Consider the following 17,463-nt stretch of genomic DNA (forward strand, 5'->3'; position numbering starts at 1 on the left):
GATCCCATCCCAGTGGACCCTGGCATCAGGCCAGTCCCCACAGACTCAGAACCAGGCACATTCTTTTGTACCCAGGTGCCAGGCTGAACCCTGTAGACTCAGGCCCATGGACTGCCATAGCACCATGTCAGCTCCCTTGGACCAAGATTTCAGCCCCACCCCCACAAACTTATTTGACAGAGCTGCTCCAGGAGACCCTGGTGTCAGGCCAGCCCCTATGGACCCAGGATTCAGGCCGACCTCTGAATAACCAGGCACCAGGTACACCCATCTGCTGACTCAGGCACCAGGACAGCACACCCAAGAACTCCAACAGAAGGCCCACACAAAGACCCAACCAGATGGCCCACCCAGAATCTCTGGCTAGGATAACTGGTGAGGGACATTCCCTACCAAAGACAGTCTGTAAAGACAGGAAAAGGTGCCTGCTTCTTCAAATGCACAGACACCAGTGCAAGGCCATGAGGATCAAGAGCAATCAGAGGAAAATGACAACACCAGAGGAACAAAAAAAAAGCACCAGTAACTAACACTAAAGAAATGGAGATCAATGAACTACCCGACAAAGAAGTCAAAATAATCATCATAAAGAAGCACAGTGACTTCAAGAGAACAAAGACAAATGACTAAATGATATCAGGAAAACAATATATGAACAAAGTGAAAAACTCAATCAGGATATACAAACCACACACACACACAACCAGAAATTCTAGCACTAAGAACACAATGACTAAACTTAAAAATCCAATTGAGAGCTCCAAAAGCAGACTCAATCAAGTAGAAGAAAGAATCAGAAAGCTCCAAGAAAGGTCATTAGAAATTTCCCAGATACAAAAAGAAAAAGAATGAAAAGGAGTGAACAGAGAACTCATGGAACACAATTGAATGAAACAATTTATGCATTATTGTAGTAACAGAAGGAAATGAGAAAGAGATGGGCAAAAGGCTTATTTAAAGAAATGATGATAGAAAACTCCACAAATCTGAAGAGAAATGAGGATCCAGATCCATGAATTCTGTAGAATCCCAAAGAGCTTATATATAAGGAAACTTCAAAGAGACACATTACAATCAAATTCTCAAAAGTCAAAGACACAGAAAATTTTGAAAGTGCAAGAGAAAAGCAACTTATCACATACAAAGGAACTTTCGTAAGACTATATAGTAGATTACTCAGCAGAAACTTTGCAGGCCAGGAGAGAGTGGGATGAATACACTCAAAGTGATGAAAGAAGAAAACTACCAGTCAAGAATACTATACCCAATAAGGGTGTTCTTCAGAAGTAAAGGCAAGATAAAGATTTTCTCAGACAAACAAAAGCTGGGGGAGTTCATCACCACTATACATGCCTTACAAGAAATGTTAAAGGGAGTTCTTTGATTTGAAACAAAGGATACTAACAATATGAAAATATACGAAAGCATAAAACTCATTGTAAAGGTAAGAATACTTAAATTCAGAATACTAATGTAATGGTGGCATATAAATCATAACTCTAGAACAAATGAAAAAATACAAAAGTATTAAAAATAACTATAGCCACAATAATTGGCTGATGGAAATTCAATCTGTGAAAGATTAAATTATGACATCAATAAAATCTAATGTGGAGGAAGGAAAAGGTAAAGTGTAGTTTTTATATATGATCGAAGTTAAGTTGTGAACTTATAATAAACTGTTATAAGATGTTTTATGTAAGCTTCATGTAACCACATGCACAAAAAAACCTTGTAGTAGATACACAAAAGATAAAGAGAAAGGAATCAAAGCATATCACTAAAGAAAATCATAAGATCATGAAGAAAGAGCAAGAGAGAAAGAAAGGAACAAAGGATCTACGAAACAGAAAACAATAAACAAGATTGCGGTAGTAAGTCCTTACATATCAAAAATTACTTTAAATGTAAATGAATTAAATTATCTAATCAATACACACATTATGGCTGAATAGATTTTTTTAAAAAGATCCAACTATTGCTAAATGTAAAAGACTCACATTAGCTTTACAGATATTCATAGACTGAATGTGAAGGGATAGAAAAGATATTCCATAAAAATGGTAAACAAAATTGAGCAGAGATGTTTATATTTATATCAGACAAAACAGATTTTAAGTCTACAACTATCACAAAAGACATGGTCATTATACAATGACATAGAGGTCAATTTATCAAGTGGATATAATAATTGTAAATATATATGCACCCATCATTGGAGCATATAAATACATTAAGAAAATATTAACAGACCTAAAGGGAGAAATAGAAATACAATAATAGTAAGGGGACTTTATTACCCCCTACTTTCAACATTAGATACACCTTCCAGACAAAAAAATCAATGTGGAAACAGCAGACTTGAACAACCCTATAGACCAAATGAACCTAACAGACTTACACAGAACTTTCCATTTAACACAACCAGAATACACATTCTTGTCAAGCCACATGGAACATTCTTAAGGATAACTCATATGTTAGGCCACAAAACAAGTTTTAACAAATTTAAGATTGAAATCATGTGAAGTAGCTTTTCTGACCACAGTAGTATGAAATTAGAAATTAATAACAGGAAAAATTTGGGGAAATACTAGAAATAAAACAATGTGCTTCTCAACAACCAATGGGTCAAAGAAGAAATCATAAGAAAATAAAAAATATCTGAAGACAAATGAAAATGGATACACAGGACACTAAAACTACGGGATACAGCAAAAGCAGTTCTAAGAGGTAAGTTAATAGCAATAAATGTTCACAGTAAGAAAAATTAAAATGTAACTAATGTTATTTTTTTAAAAAAGGATAAAATTGACAAACCTTGAAAAAAAGAGGAGACTCAAATAAATAAAATTATAAACAAAAGAGGATACACCACAACTGATACCCCAGAAATAGAAAGGATCATGAGATATACAAAGGATTATGAACAATTATATGTCAACAAATTGGATAATCTTGAAGAAATAAATTAATTCCTAGAAATATACATCCTACCAAGATTGAATCATAACAAAATAAAAAATCTGAACAAAACATTAATGAATAAAGAGATTTAATCAGTAATAAAAAAACCCTGCCAACTCAGAAAAGCTCAGTACCTGATGACTTAACTGATGAATTCTACCAAACATTTAAAGAATTAATATCAATGAGTTCTACTCAAACTCTTCCAAAAAATTACGGAGGGAATACTTCCATCCTCATTTTATGAGATCAGCATTACCCTGATACTAAAGCCAGACAAAGATACAACAAGAAAAGAAAATTACAGGCCAATATTCTTGATGAACACAGATGCAAAAATTGTCAGTGAAATACTAACAAACAGAATTCAACAGCATCTTAAAAGGATCGTACAAGATGATCAAGGGGGATTTATCCCTGGGATGCAAGAATGGTCTAACATACACAAACCAATATATGTGACATACCATATTAATAGAATGAAGAAAAAAATCATATGATCATCTCAATACATGCTGAAAAAACATTGGTCAAAACTCAACATACGTTCATATTAAAAACTCTCAACAATTAGATGTAGAAAGAATGTACTTCAACATAATAAAGGTCATATATGACAAGTCCATAGTTATCATCATACTAAATGGTGAAAAGTTGAAAGCTTTTCCTCTAATATCAATGACAAGACAAAGATGCCCACTCTTACCACTCTATTCAATATAGTACTGGAAGCCCTAGCTAGAACAACTGGGCAAGAAAAATAAAGAAAAGGCATCCAAATGGGAAAGGAAGAAGTAAAATTGTCTCCTTGCAGAGGACATGATCTTATATATAGAAAACCCTCAAGACTCCACCAAAAAACAGTAGAAATTACTAAACAACTTGAGAAAAGTTGCAGAATATAAAATCAACATACAAAAATCAACATTTCTATCCACTAGCCAAAAACTATCCAAAGCAATCCCACTTATAACGGCATTAAGAAAAAATTCTTAGGAATAAATTCAACCAAGATCAGTACACTGACAACTATAAAACATTGATAAAAGAAATTGAAGACACATAAATGGAAAGATATCCTGTCTTCATGGATTGAAAGAATTAACACTGTTAATTCTTTATGGCATTATGTTAATTCTTATGACATTATGTCTCAAAGCTATATACAGACTCAATGCAATACTACCCAAAGCAATCTACGTATTTAATGTAATCCGTATGAAAATTCCCATGATATTTTTCAAAGAAGTAGGAAAAAACAATCCTAAAATTCATATAGAACCACAGAAGAAAACAAATAGCCAAAGCAATCTCAAGCAAAAAAAAAAAAAAAAAAAAAAAATACAAAGCTGCAGGCATCACACTACCTGATTTTAAAATATACTACAAAGCAGTAGTAATCAAAACAACATGGTACTGACATAAAAACAGACATATAGACCAATGAAACAAAATAGAGAGCCCAGAAATAAATACACTCATCTATGGCCAACTGATCTTTGACAAAGGTGCCAAGAACACACAACGAGGAAAGAGCAGTCTCTTCAATAAACGGTGCTGGGAAAATCAGCAGTCACATACAAACAATGATCCTCACACCACCTATAAAAATCAACTCAAAATATATTAAAGACATAAGTGTAAAACCTGAAACTGTGGAATTACTAAAAGAAAACATAAGGAAAAAGCTTTTGATATTGGTCTGAACTACGATTTCTTCTTTGCATATGACACCAAAAGTATAGACAACCAAAATAAAAATAAGTAAATGGGATTGCATCAAACTAAAAAAAGCTTCCACACAGCAAAGGAAACAATCAACAAAGTGAAGAGACAACCTACAGAAGGGAAAAAATATTTACAAACCATTCATCTCACAAGGGGTTAATATCCAAAATATTTAAGGAACTCAATTCAATAGCAAATAAATAACCCAATTAAAAATGGGCAAAAGACCTGAATAAACGTTTCTCAAATGAAGACTCACAAATGGCCAATAGGTATTTAAAAGTGGTCAATATCACTAATCATTAAGAAAACACAAATAAAAGCCACAATGAAATATCTAGCCTCATACCTGCTTAGAATGGCTAATACCAAACAGGTAAAAGTTAACAAGTGTTGGTGAGCATGTGGAAAAAAAGGAACTCTTGTACATTGTTTGTGGGAATGTAAATTAGTACAGGCACTATGGAAAATAGTATGGAGGTTCCTCAAAAAATAAAAATAGAACTACCATATGATCCAGCAATCACAGTTCTGCACAGATATTCAAAGGAAATGATATCAGTATCTTGAAGAGATATCTGTACTCCATCTTCATTGCAGCATTATTCATAATAGCCAAGATATGTAATCAACCTGAGTGTCTATCAACAGATGAACAAAGAAAATACATTGTATATATACAAGGAGTCTTCAAAAAGTTCATGGAAAGATATGTAATATCTTTTAACTCAATTTTTCCACAAATTTTTTGAAGGACCCTCATATATACAATAAAATATTCAGCTTTAAAAAAGAAGGAAATCCTATCATTTGCAACAACATGGTTGAACCTGGAGGACATTATGCTAAGTGAAATAAGCCTAGCACAAAAAGACAAATACTACATGATCTCACTTATATGTGAAATCTAAAAAAGTTAAATTCAAAGAATCAGAGAGTAGGATGGTAGCTGCCAGAGACTGGAGGATGGGGAAAATGAGGAGGTGCCTGCAGGTCAAAGGGCACAAAGTTTCAGTTAGGCAGGATGCGTACGTTCTGGAGGTCTATTGTACAGCATGGTGACTATTGTAAATAACGTATACTTGAAAATTGTTAAGAGAGTAGACCTTACATGTTCTCACCACAAAAAAAAAATATAACTATGTGAGGTGATGAATATGTTAATTAGCTTGATTGTGGTAACCATTTTACAATGTATACACATATCAAAACACATTGTACACTACTAGTATTATAACTTTTGTCCATCATACCTCAATAAAGCTGGAGGAAAATAAGAAAGAAAACAAGTAATATAAAAAACAAAAATAAATAAAATGAAAAATAAAAATTACTATCCAGATAATTAGATTTAAAAAAATTTTTTTAAGTATTCCATATGTAAAAGATTTGAATATCAATTGGGATCCCTTTTTTTTAAAAAAGAAATATCAAACTTACTGATTGCTAAATGACAAATTTAACAAAAAAATTTTTTTTAAGTACTTTAAAAAGTCCATGAAAAGACTCATGTTATCTATCAATTCTATTTTCCCATGATCTTTTGAAGTACCCTCTTGCATACATATATATGGGCACAACTACACCAAAAAGCAAAACGGTGAAGTCAGATGCTTGCAGATAAACGCAGAATCTCTATGAATATGAAAACTATACAGATTGATACAGGTGTACTTTATTTGTAACTCAAATACTATGGATGGCAATGTTCTCAGTGATGTGATCTTCCAAAATGGTCAATATGTTAGGCAGAGAAATATCTTCCTTCACCCCCCAAAGAACACACCAAGATGTCCATAACCTTAATCCTCAGAGTCTGTGAATATATTACCTTGCATCACACACAAAAAATTTTTTTGCAGATGTGATTAATTTAAGGACCTTGAGATGGGGAGATTATCCTGGATTATTGAGGTCAGCCCCATCTTATAAATCCTTAAAATTGGAGGACTCTAGCTGTGGGCAGAGAGAAATGTTAGCATGAGAAGAATTCAATGCTCTGCTGCTGGTTGTTAAATGCAGGAGACCAACTTGCAAGGACCAGAGAGAGCTCAGTGCAGAAGAAGGAAAATGCATGGGTGAATTCCTCCATAACCGGGGTGTAAGGAAAGACTTTCTAACCATGACTTAAAATACAAATGCAATAAAATATAGATAGATAGATAGATAGATAGATAGATAGATAGATAGATAGATAGATAGATAGACAGACAGACAGACAGACAGACAGACAGACAGACAGACAGACAGACATATATACAGAAATTTAACTATGAAACAATTTTTTTAACTTTACAGGGCAAAAAAAAATCACAAAATCAAAGTACAACTGACAAACTGAGATAAAATATATACAACATGTGTCACATATAAAAGGCAAATATTCCTAACGTATTAAAAACTCAAAAATTGAGGGGAAAAAATGACCAAAACCTTGATAGAAAAACAGGCAAAAAACCAAAAAAGATAATATACAAAGAAAAGACATAAAAATGACCCTTAAAAATAGAAAAAATTTTCTATTAAGAATAATATCTCAATAAAGCTCTTATGCACAAAGTTTTTAAAAAGCAGAAAAGATTTTTAACTTTTCTCCTAAGAAATGCAAATTAAAACTATTGTGAGATACCATTTCTAACTGTCAGACTGGAAACATTAAAAATCTTGACAGCCCTCTCTGTTGGCATTGTTGGTGGGAATATGAAATGGTATAACCATTATAGAGGAAAATGTGGTAATATCTAACAAAACCACACAGACATTTACCTATTGACCCAACAATCCCACTTCCAGAAATCTATCCTGAAGATAAGTTTCTAACAATATGAAAATACACAGGTACAAGGTTATTCATTGCAACTTAGTTCGGAAACAACCCAATTGTCCACATACAGGAGATGGGTTAAATATACTCTGGTATATCCATACAATGGAATAATATGAAGCTATAAAAAAATAAAGACGTCTATGGAAAGGAAAAGACAATTGCGTTTAGTTTACTACTTCTATTACAAAATGGATAGAGGGCACAGAATTGTAAAGCTTTGCTTTTTCAACTAGACATTTATTATGTACCTGTGAAGAGAATACAGAGTTGAACAGCACGTTGTCCCTGTTGTGTCGATCTTGTAAGGAGCTTACAAATTCTGGAAGAGACAAATTGCTAACTTTCATCAATTCCAAGTTATACAGGTTTTAGATCTTAATTTCCCTAAAATCATGGTGCATCTTCAATTGACAGAATCTTACAACAGCTGCTGACCAGTTAGTTAGCATTGCCTGCACATGTGTGCACTTGCTTTTGTTTGTTTGTAGCTGCAGCTCAAAGGAACAATTGTAACCCATCCATGTTTTAGTCAACAAATAATTCTTTTCCATTTGGGAAAGGAATATGAGTTCTAATTATTGCCTAAAAATATGGGTCAACATCTTCTATTAAAATCAAGAAAGTACCGTTATCAAAACCAGCAGAATGCCTGTCAGTAGCTTGGAAGAAAATCCTGGAAACAATAGAAGAGCATTCTTTTCCTGACCAAGCACAGAGAGCACACAGAGACTATTATGTGAAACAACACAAACATCTGTAACTGAATCATAAAGTGCTTTACAAGTGTCAGACTGAAGGTGAAGAAGTTTTTAAAATATTTCATTTATTTATTAAATTTATATTCACCTTTTCCTGCATGCACATGACATATATTCTCTAAATTAAGTCAAAAGAGTTCTTTCATTATGAATAAAACAAAAATTCTAAGTGATAAAGTCATGTCATAATTTAATTTGCAGTTCTTTTTCTTAGTGGTTAATAGAATAATGGTGCATCTTACAATTGATGGCATCTTAGACTTAATGGAATACGGTCATTACTATCGTACAGAACAATAAGTGCTATCCCAAAGGACTGCTGCTGAAACAAAGAGCGAGAAAACACAAATCAAATTGGGGATTTACAGAAATTCATTAGAGGTAGCAGACCTAAGTTTTGAAGAGTAAGCAAATTGGTTCACAGGAGAAGGAGAGTTCAGGCAGCATGAAAGGTGCAAGGAAACATGGATGTTTTAGGCAGCAAGGCATGTTGGGGAAACTGAAAATCATTCCTTAAGGCTGGAGTTAAAGGGTGACAATTGGCTGCACAGCCTTGGATGGTCCAGATAAAAAAGAGCACTGTGGGCTAAACAACAGAATTTGAATATTATCTTGCAAACTATGAGAAGTGATTAAAAGACAGGGTTAAATAAAGCACGGGAGAATTTAGAAAGAACAAAAATCAGTAACGGAAAAATGAACTGGGCAAAGCCCAGGCTGGAAATGGGTAGAAAGTTTAGGAAGCTAGTGTTGATAACCTAGGTGAAAACAGCTGAGCGTCAGAAGTAAAGCTACTATAGGGCTGACCCCATGGCTCACTTGGGAGAGTGCGGTGCTGGTAGCGCCGAGGCCACGGGTTCGGATCCTATATAGGGATGGCCGGTGCGCTCATGGGCTTAGCATGGTGCGGGCAACACCAAGCCAAGGGTTGCGATCACCTTACCGGTCAAAAAAAAAAAAAAAAAGTAAAACTACTATAGAAGGAACGGAGAGAAATACTGACATAAACACAAATAAAAATGTGATAAGGTACTTAGCAATTAAAAGGAACAAACTACTGATACATGCAACAACATAGATGACTATGGAATGTATTATTGTAAGTGCAAGAAACCAGACTCAGAAGACACACACTGTATAATTCCATTAATATGACATTCGGGAAAAGGTAAAACTAATAGGGATAGAAAACAGATCAGTGGTTGCCAGCAGCTGTGGGGTGGACTACAAAAGGGTTGTTCCCTGTTGGGAATTCCTTGTTGTGAATTTTTTGAGGCAATAGAAATGTCCTGTATCTCAATTGTGGTGGTAGTTAGACAACCTAATGTGTTTGTCAAAACAGACTGAATTTCACTATATATGAATAATACCTCAGTAAACACGACTAAAAAAAAACAACTCCAAAACATGGTAAGATGGAACACAGCCACACTCATTCATTTATGTACTGCCTATGTCCGCTTTTCCACTACAATAGCAAATTTGTGTAGTTTTAAGAGACTGTGAGGTCCACAAAGCCTAAAATATTTACTATCTGGTCCTCCACAGAAATACTTTGTTAACCCTGTTATAGAGTAATCCATTTGTTTGGCTCTCATTCAAAAAATGTAATTATCCTTAAGAAGAATAGAAAGACAGATATTTGGCTAAATATTATAGTGGGTGTGTTTGTGAGGATGTGCTTGGAAGAGATTAGAATTTAAATCGGTAGACTGAGTAAAGCAGACTGTCTTTCCCAATGTGGGTAGGTCTCATCCAATCCATTGGAGGCCTGAATAGAACAAAAAGGAGTAAGAAAAAATTCACTCTCTTTGCCTGTTTTTGAGCTGGGACATCAGTCTTCTATATTCAGACTGAAACATACACCATTGCCTCTCCTGGTCCCCATGTCTTGGAACTCCTTCTAAAACTACACGGATTGTTGTCATGGGTCTCCAGCTTATAGACAGCAGATCGTGGGAGTTCTCGGCCCCCATAATCTTATAAGCCAATTCTTTACAATAAATCTGTTCATATATATCTCCTATTGGTTCTGTTTCTCTGAAGAATCCTGACTAATATAGGCACTAAATTTTATACTCTGATGTTTTTAAGTATATTCTACATAAAGGAGGCAGGAGAGAAATCAATATCATTATCAAAGGGAAATTGAAAAAGACATGAGATTCTATCTTGCCTTGGTAAGCCTGGGACTTGAAAAGGATTCTGTCTTGCCTTGGTAAGCCCAGGACTTGAAAAGGATTGCTCGAGCCAACCATTTTAAAGTTCTGATGTGATCAATGACACACTGTTTCTGGAAAATAAATATTATAATAAAAGAAATGTGAAAGAGTTGAAGTAAGTAAATTCTTAGATAGCCTTATGAAAGGTATTCTGTGTAAGAAGACAAAAAATACTAAGACGACAGGAAGGATGACAGATTGTAGCAAAATAAGAACGAGATGAGCTACAGAATCATTTAGAAAGTCAGCCTTCAAGGTTGAATATAAACCACTTAAATGAATACAAATATCTTAATATCTTCATGAGAGAAAAGTGCAAAGTAAAGGCAAAGACAAGAAACACGGAAATTAATCTAAGACACAGAGTAATGAAAACAAGGTGAGAGAATAAAATAAGTAAAGATATTTTCACAGCATTTGGATAAACAGGAACAAGTGAGGATTGCAGATTTAGATGGAAGAGGGAGAAAAGGATTTGGTTTGTTTAGCTGTAAGAAGAAAAACTTAGCTAAGGAGTCAAAGATGATCCTAAGATTTCAACGTAATTTAGACAGTGATTATTTTCATTAAAAGTCCCATAAACTTATTCGCTCTTAAAATTTTGATTAGATTTGATTTGGCTTTTAACCCAACTAGTACTTAATCAGAAGAAAGAGATCTCAGATCTGGTATATTTATAATGGTGTAGAAAAAAAACATCTGGATATATGCCTTTATGTGGCTGTGAAGGAAAGAATAATAACTTGTATTTCTTCAACACCATGAAATCACAAGCTTCAATGCTAAAAAAAGAACAACTAGTTAAAAGAATCTGACCTAAACTTAAGCCAAATGATTTAAGATTTTTATAGCCTATTATAAAACTTATTTTACATACTGCCACAAATTTGTATTAAAGCTCTGTTTTCCTTTTACTTCATATGAAATCTGGTTCTAAAAATAGTCAAGTCTAAAAATAAGGCAAAACCCACAGATTAAGTATAGCTTTATACATACACAAATAACAGGAAAGTCTCCACATCTAGGAAAACAGATGGTGGATCACTTGTGCCCATTTAATTCTCTATGTTGGGTCAAACCTCTGAAACTCTCTTATTAATGTGGACTGTATTATTATAAAAGCCAAATGCATTCTTTAATTCTATTAAGTAAATTCTTCTTTCCCAGAGAAATCAATGAGTTCACTAGTAGGTATGTAAGTGTGAGCAAAATGAGTCTTATATTTGATCTCAGGAGCATGGTTCTGATCATGAAAACCAACAGATTAAAAATTTACAAAACCTGAAAATGTCAATAAAGTGCCTAACATATGCTTTGATCCACTTCATGGAAAGAAGCCACATGAAGAGAGAAACAAACAAATTCACCTCCAAAGCATATTATACTTATATTTCTCTATTCCTTTCCAAATTCTACACTTCCACAAACCATTTTTCTCTGGACATTTTTTTTCTAAAAATTAATAAGCAGGAAAGCAAAATGGGAAAAGAAATTTCCAGAATATGGGATTAGTTCATACCATTTTTGCAATCCTTGTAGGACATCTAAAAAGTCGACAGGGTATGTGCAAAGGACATCCTTAGGAAAACTTATGTGTCTTTTAATAATCATTGCCCATGTTTTTCAGAGAGAAGATTGATAATACATGACTAAATAACCTTATTCTGTGACAGAAACTAGAAGAGACCGACTTCATAACTCAGAAGTGTACCAAGAATTAAAATGGCCTGCCACCAACTTTAATGATAGCATCTTCCTACCCTTGTTCATCCATCCATCAGCAAACTGACGAGGAAAGCAAAAGATATTTTTGTCGGTTTGTTGTCACTCTTCAAAAATATATAAGAAAGTCTGTTCTCAGACTCTTAAACTAATTCTTTCACATATTAAGATAAAACCTTCAATGGCAGAATACTTTTGGTGGTTTTCCAGTGTAGCTAAGAGATCTGAACTATTACATATACACATAATCTTTTGCTTGGTTCTTCTTTTAGTGGACAGCAGAATGTGATGAACATAAACTTCACAGACCAAGCAGACACTGTAAAAATGACCATAAATTGACTACAGAAACCTGTTACGTAAAACATACTGTTTGGAAAAATTAATAAGGCATAAATTACTTCCAGCTTTCATTAGAATAAAAGTTTTATTTTAATGTAAAGAAAATATTCATGTACATAATTTTATAAATAATTCTAATAACAAATTGAGATTGAGTTAAAGAGAAAAGAAATATTTTCCTCAAAAGGTCTTTTCCATATGATTTCAAAGCAATGGCACCTGGAAAGGTTAATTATGCTTGTGACCTGTAAGTGGAACTAAGAATTTATAATAAATCTCAACTTGTTTTGCAAAATGTACTGATTTTTTTTTTTTTTTTTTTTTTCGTGACCGGCACTCAGCCAGTGAGGGCACCGGCCATTCCTATATAGGATCCGAACCCGCGGCTGGAACGTCGCCGCGCTCCCAGCGCGGCACTCTCCCAAGTGCACCACGGGCTCGGCCCAGCAAAATGTACTGATGGTTTGGGTTTCTCCCCCTGTTGTTTGGTAGAAAAGCATTTTCATTGGAAATTAGAAGGTTGATGGCAAACAGGTAGGTGAGATAAAGTGCAATCCTCAGATCACTTATAACACGAGCTATGGAAGAGTATGGGCAGGTGAACTAGCATATTGAGCTATCCATCTATCTTCTGATCTCTGACAAAAAAAACCCAAGAGGCGTACTTATGTAAGAGGGCAAGGTATTCTTCACAGCATCTTCCAGAAATTTAGTTAAGATATATACCCCTCAGATATCCTTACTTCCCCTTTAAATATCTAGTAGACTTAGCATCAATTTATAAAAATCCATTTCAAAATATATTTTCTGTAGGTTTTAAGATTTGCCACCTGCTATAGAATGTAGAAATTCTTTTCCCTACATGTTTATCTTTCAAGACTCAGGGTACCCCAACTCATTTAAGTGTCTTCACCCTAATTCATATTCTTCATAATTTCATAAACTTAGATCATATGCTTATTCTTAGATTTCATCTTTTAAGATCATAGAGATTCTTAGTAAATATTTGAACCTTTTAAGTCCTTCAATCAGTTAATTGTTTTAATTACTTTTACCTACGTACCTTTACCTTTCTTAAAATATGGTAATGAACCTGTAAAAAATAGTAGAGATTTGGATCTCCATAGAATTGTACAAAGATAAGATGCTTTCTTCTTTGTTTCAAAAACTGTTTTTAATGCAACTCAAAATCCTAAACAGTACCTTGGTGCTCTGAATTAGTTGAATTACCCAGAGGAAAGAAAAAAAATTAACTTCAGGGAGAATTTCCACACGTACCTTTACAGTAAATTCTTCTACTTGTAATGTAAAAGTTACCAGTACTATGTAGTTGCAATTCCTTCTAAACTCTGGCCAATTCAATCAATAGGCGCAAAGTACCATAAAGCAGCACGAAAGGAATCTTCTCAACAGAATCATTTGAAATGAGAGCAGCTAACAAAATTTTCTATCATCTAAGGTCATAACAACTAACTGGTTTAAATGCCATTTTTCAGAAATAAGAACATTTTCAATATGAATATACTTAGTGTCAGAAACAATTTAAAAAGTGTAACCAAAGAATAAACTAAAAACACAAAATGTATTCTAAAATTTAAGTAAAAACAGTATCATATCCACTTTCAAAATTTTCCAAAGAATAAAAACAGAGACTCTGCTGTAAATATGAAGCTACCATAACCAGCCAAAGGTTGACATGTAGAATCAAAAAATTAGCAGAATGAATATGTCTTAGGAGAGATCATTATAAAAAAATACATGACAGAAAATTTCACTCTATAAGAACAACACCAGCTGTAAGTTTGCTTTTTTATCATACTATATACAACATGTACGTCCACCAAAATAATCTATTCGAAAATACATAGGAATAAATGTAACCAAGGAGACGAAACACTTGTACACTGAAAACTACAAAACGTTGCTGAAAGAAATTAAAGAAGACATAAATAAATGAAGACATCTGTGTTCATGGATTGGAAGACAATATTATTAAGATGACAATACTACCCAAAGTGGTTTACAGATTTAATATAAGCTCTATCAAAATCTCAACTGCAGTTTTTTTCAGAAATAGGAAAACCCATCCTAATACGGAATCTCAAGGAACCCTGACAAGTAAAAACAATACAGGAAAGAAAGAACAAATTAGAGGTCTCACACTTTCTGATTTCAAAAATTACTACAAAACTGTAGTAAGCAAAACAGTGTAATACTAGCATAAGGACAGACATGTTGACCACTGGAAGAGAATAGAAAGCCCAGAAATAAACCCTTGCATACATGGTCAACTGATTCTTAACAAGAGAGCTAAAGCCATCCAATGGAAAAAGAACAGTTATTTCAACATTAATGTTGGGAAAACTGGATATCCACATGAAGAAGATTGAAGTTGGACCCCTACCTTAGACCATACAGAAAAATTAATTCAAAATGGATCAGAGACCTAAATGTAAGACCTAAAACTGTAAAACTCTAAAAAAGAAAACATAAGGGAAAATTCATGACATTGGACTTGGCAATGACTTCTTGAATATAACACTAAAAACACAGGCAACAAAAGAAAAAATGATAAATTGGATTTAAATAAAATTTAAAACTTTTGTGCAGCAAAGGACAGTATCAAGAGGGTGAAAAGACAACCCATAGTATGGGACAAAATGTCTGCAAATCATATATCTGAGAATGGATTTTATATTTGGAATAAAGAACTCCTAGAACTCGACAATAAAAAAGTCAGCCCAATTAACACATGGGCAAGGAACTTGAATAGGCATCTCTCCAAAGAAGATATACAAATAGCCATAAGCACATGAAAAGATGTTCAACATCATTAGTTATTAAAAAAATGCAAGCCAAAATCATGAGTTACCACTTCACACACATTATGATGACTGCTATAAAAAACCAAAAACGAAACAAAACAAATAGAAAATAACAAGCATTGATGAGGATGCTGAGGAATAGGAACCCTCATGCACTGCTGCTGGAGGGAATGTAAAATAGTGTAGCTACTGCGGAAAATAGTTTATTCGTTCTTCAAAAAGTTAAACATAGAATTACCTAATGATCATTGTTTATAGTAGAATCATACACAATTGCCAAAAGATAGAAACAACCTAAGGGCCCATAATCAGATAAATGGATAAACAAAAAGTGGTACGTACAGCAGAATACTCATACTATTCAGCCATAGAAAGGAATGAAATTCTGATATATGCTACTTGTATGAATGCTGAAAATGTTATGCTTAGTAAAAGAACCTAGAAAAAAAGGCAAAAATTACATGATTCCATTTACATGAGGTATCTAGAATTGGCAGATTCATATGGACAGAAAGTAAAATAGAGGTTACCAGGGTCTGAGGGGGAGGGGAAAATTGGGAATCATTGTTTAACGGATACAGAGTTTCTGCTTAGGATGATGAAAAAGTTCTAGAATGAGAAAGTGGTGATAGTCACACAACACTGTGAATGTACTTAATGCCAGTGAACCGTACATTTAAAAATGGTCAAAATCATAATTTTATGTTATGTATATTTTATCACAGTAAAAAAAATAATAACCTTTCTAGTGAATACCTGATTATCTCCCACTGCAGCCCAAACCCACTTTGTTTAGATTTCCAATTTATCACTAAATATACTCTGTGTATGTGTGTATGTACATAAAATGAATCTCCGTGTGTGTGTGTGTGTGTGTGTGTGTGTGTTTAAAAATAAATCTCTCAAAAAACAAACTCTGGTATGTTGTACATATCAGATATCCTAGAATGCATTTCCAAAAGCTCCAAATAATTATAATTGCACTCTAATTTGATTGCTGTTTCAGTTATTTATCCATATCAAAAATTTAACAGGTCATAACTTAATAGCAAGGATACCCATAAATTCTATTGATGGGCATAACTGTTTATAGTCCAAGTGCTAAAAATAAACATTGTACCTGATAGAGCATAATAGGTTCTATGTTGTATCCTAAGGTTTCAGCAAAGTTCTTGGTGATGACTGTTTTTCCACAACCCTAGAAATGGAAACACAATCATTTAAGGAATAAATCAAAACCAAAAAACCAGAAAACAGAAGTTTGCAGTGAGACTGCCATTCTTACCTTCCCTCCAACTAAACATATGTCCTTAACCATGTGAGACTGCATCATTTCAGCCAGTAGCTGCTTATGGCTTAAAGTCTGTATGAAACGGTCTGATGCACAAGGTTGACTTAATGGCCTAGTCCCAGCTGGCACCTATAATTAAAGAGAGGTAAAAATAATATGCATATGCTTTTCTCAAAATATTAGTAACTTAAAGAATGTAATTGCCACTTAAAAGTTCCCCACTAATTCCTTGCTCAATTCAATTCTATACTGTTTTTGATATCTCAATAGAGCAGCAACTATTTTCTCATTCACAGATCTGATGATCATTACCATCAAACTTCTAAATCAATTATTCCTCTAAAATTAAAGTCTCATGTTGTCAGCCATGTTCATAAGAATCATTTATTTTCATGCTTGTAATAATAATAACTTGTAATAATAATATCACTACTGGAGAATAAAGTTTTTTCTTGAATTCAGTTATAAGCTCAGAGTTTAAAATCAATCCCCTGCAATCGCCAAAGTCACCAATGATCTCCTGATTTCTAAAAGCCCTGTCTACAAATCCATTTCACTCATATCTTAGTTTACCACTTAGAAGCATCTGTTTGGAAAATCTCTTCTTCCATCTTTCACACCTACTTCTTTTATTTTTTATACTCTCCTTATTAGTCTCCTGGGGGCCATGCTCTGCTAAGGACTCTATACTGGATCACACTATATACAACATGAGCCCTAAAGAGAACTTGGAAACTTGGAAGGGAGAAGATCAGATTTACATTTAAGAAAAAAAAAAAAA

General features: G+C 33.8%; 1 protein-coding gene across 6 annotated transcripts in view; it reads right to left on the reverse strand.

Annotated features, from left to right (window-relative positions):
• The window catches only part of VWA8 (von Willebrand factor A domain containing 8), a 427,373-nt gene that overhangs the window by 288,189 nt on the left and 121,721 nt on the right, over nucleotides 1-17,463 (reverse strand). For all 6 annotated transcript variants that reach the window (XR_010024043.1, XM_063102173.1, XM_063102175.1 and 3 more), the window contains exons 11-12: nucleotides 16,677-16,811; nucleotides 16,512-16,589 (exon numbers count right to left, since the gene is read on the reverse strand). Coding sequence is in view for 5 of the 6 variants with exons in the window: in XM_063102173.1 (XP_062958243.1) it covers nucleotides 16,512-16,589; nucleotides 16,677-16,811 (213 nt within the window). In the remaining variant the exon portion in view is untranslated. The remainder of the gene's footprint in view (nucleotides 1-16,511; nucleotides 16,590-16,676; nucleotides 16,812-17,463) is intronic.

The sequence above is a fragment of the Cynocephalus volans genome, chromosome 7, assembly GCF_027409185.1.
Source record: "Cynocephalus volans isolate mCynVol1 chromosome 7, mCynVol1.pri, whole genome shotgun sequence".
In the NCBI taxonomy this organism is placed as follows: Eukaryota; Metazoa; Chordata; class Mammalia; order Dermoptera; family Cynocephalidae; genus Cynocephalus; species Cynocephalus volans.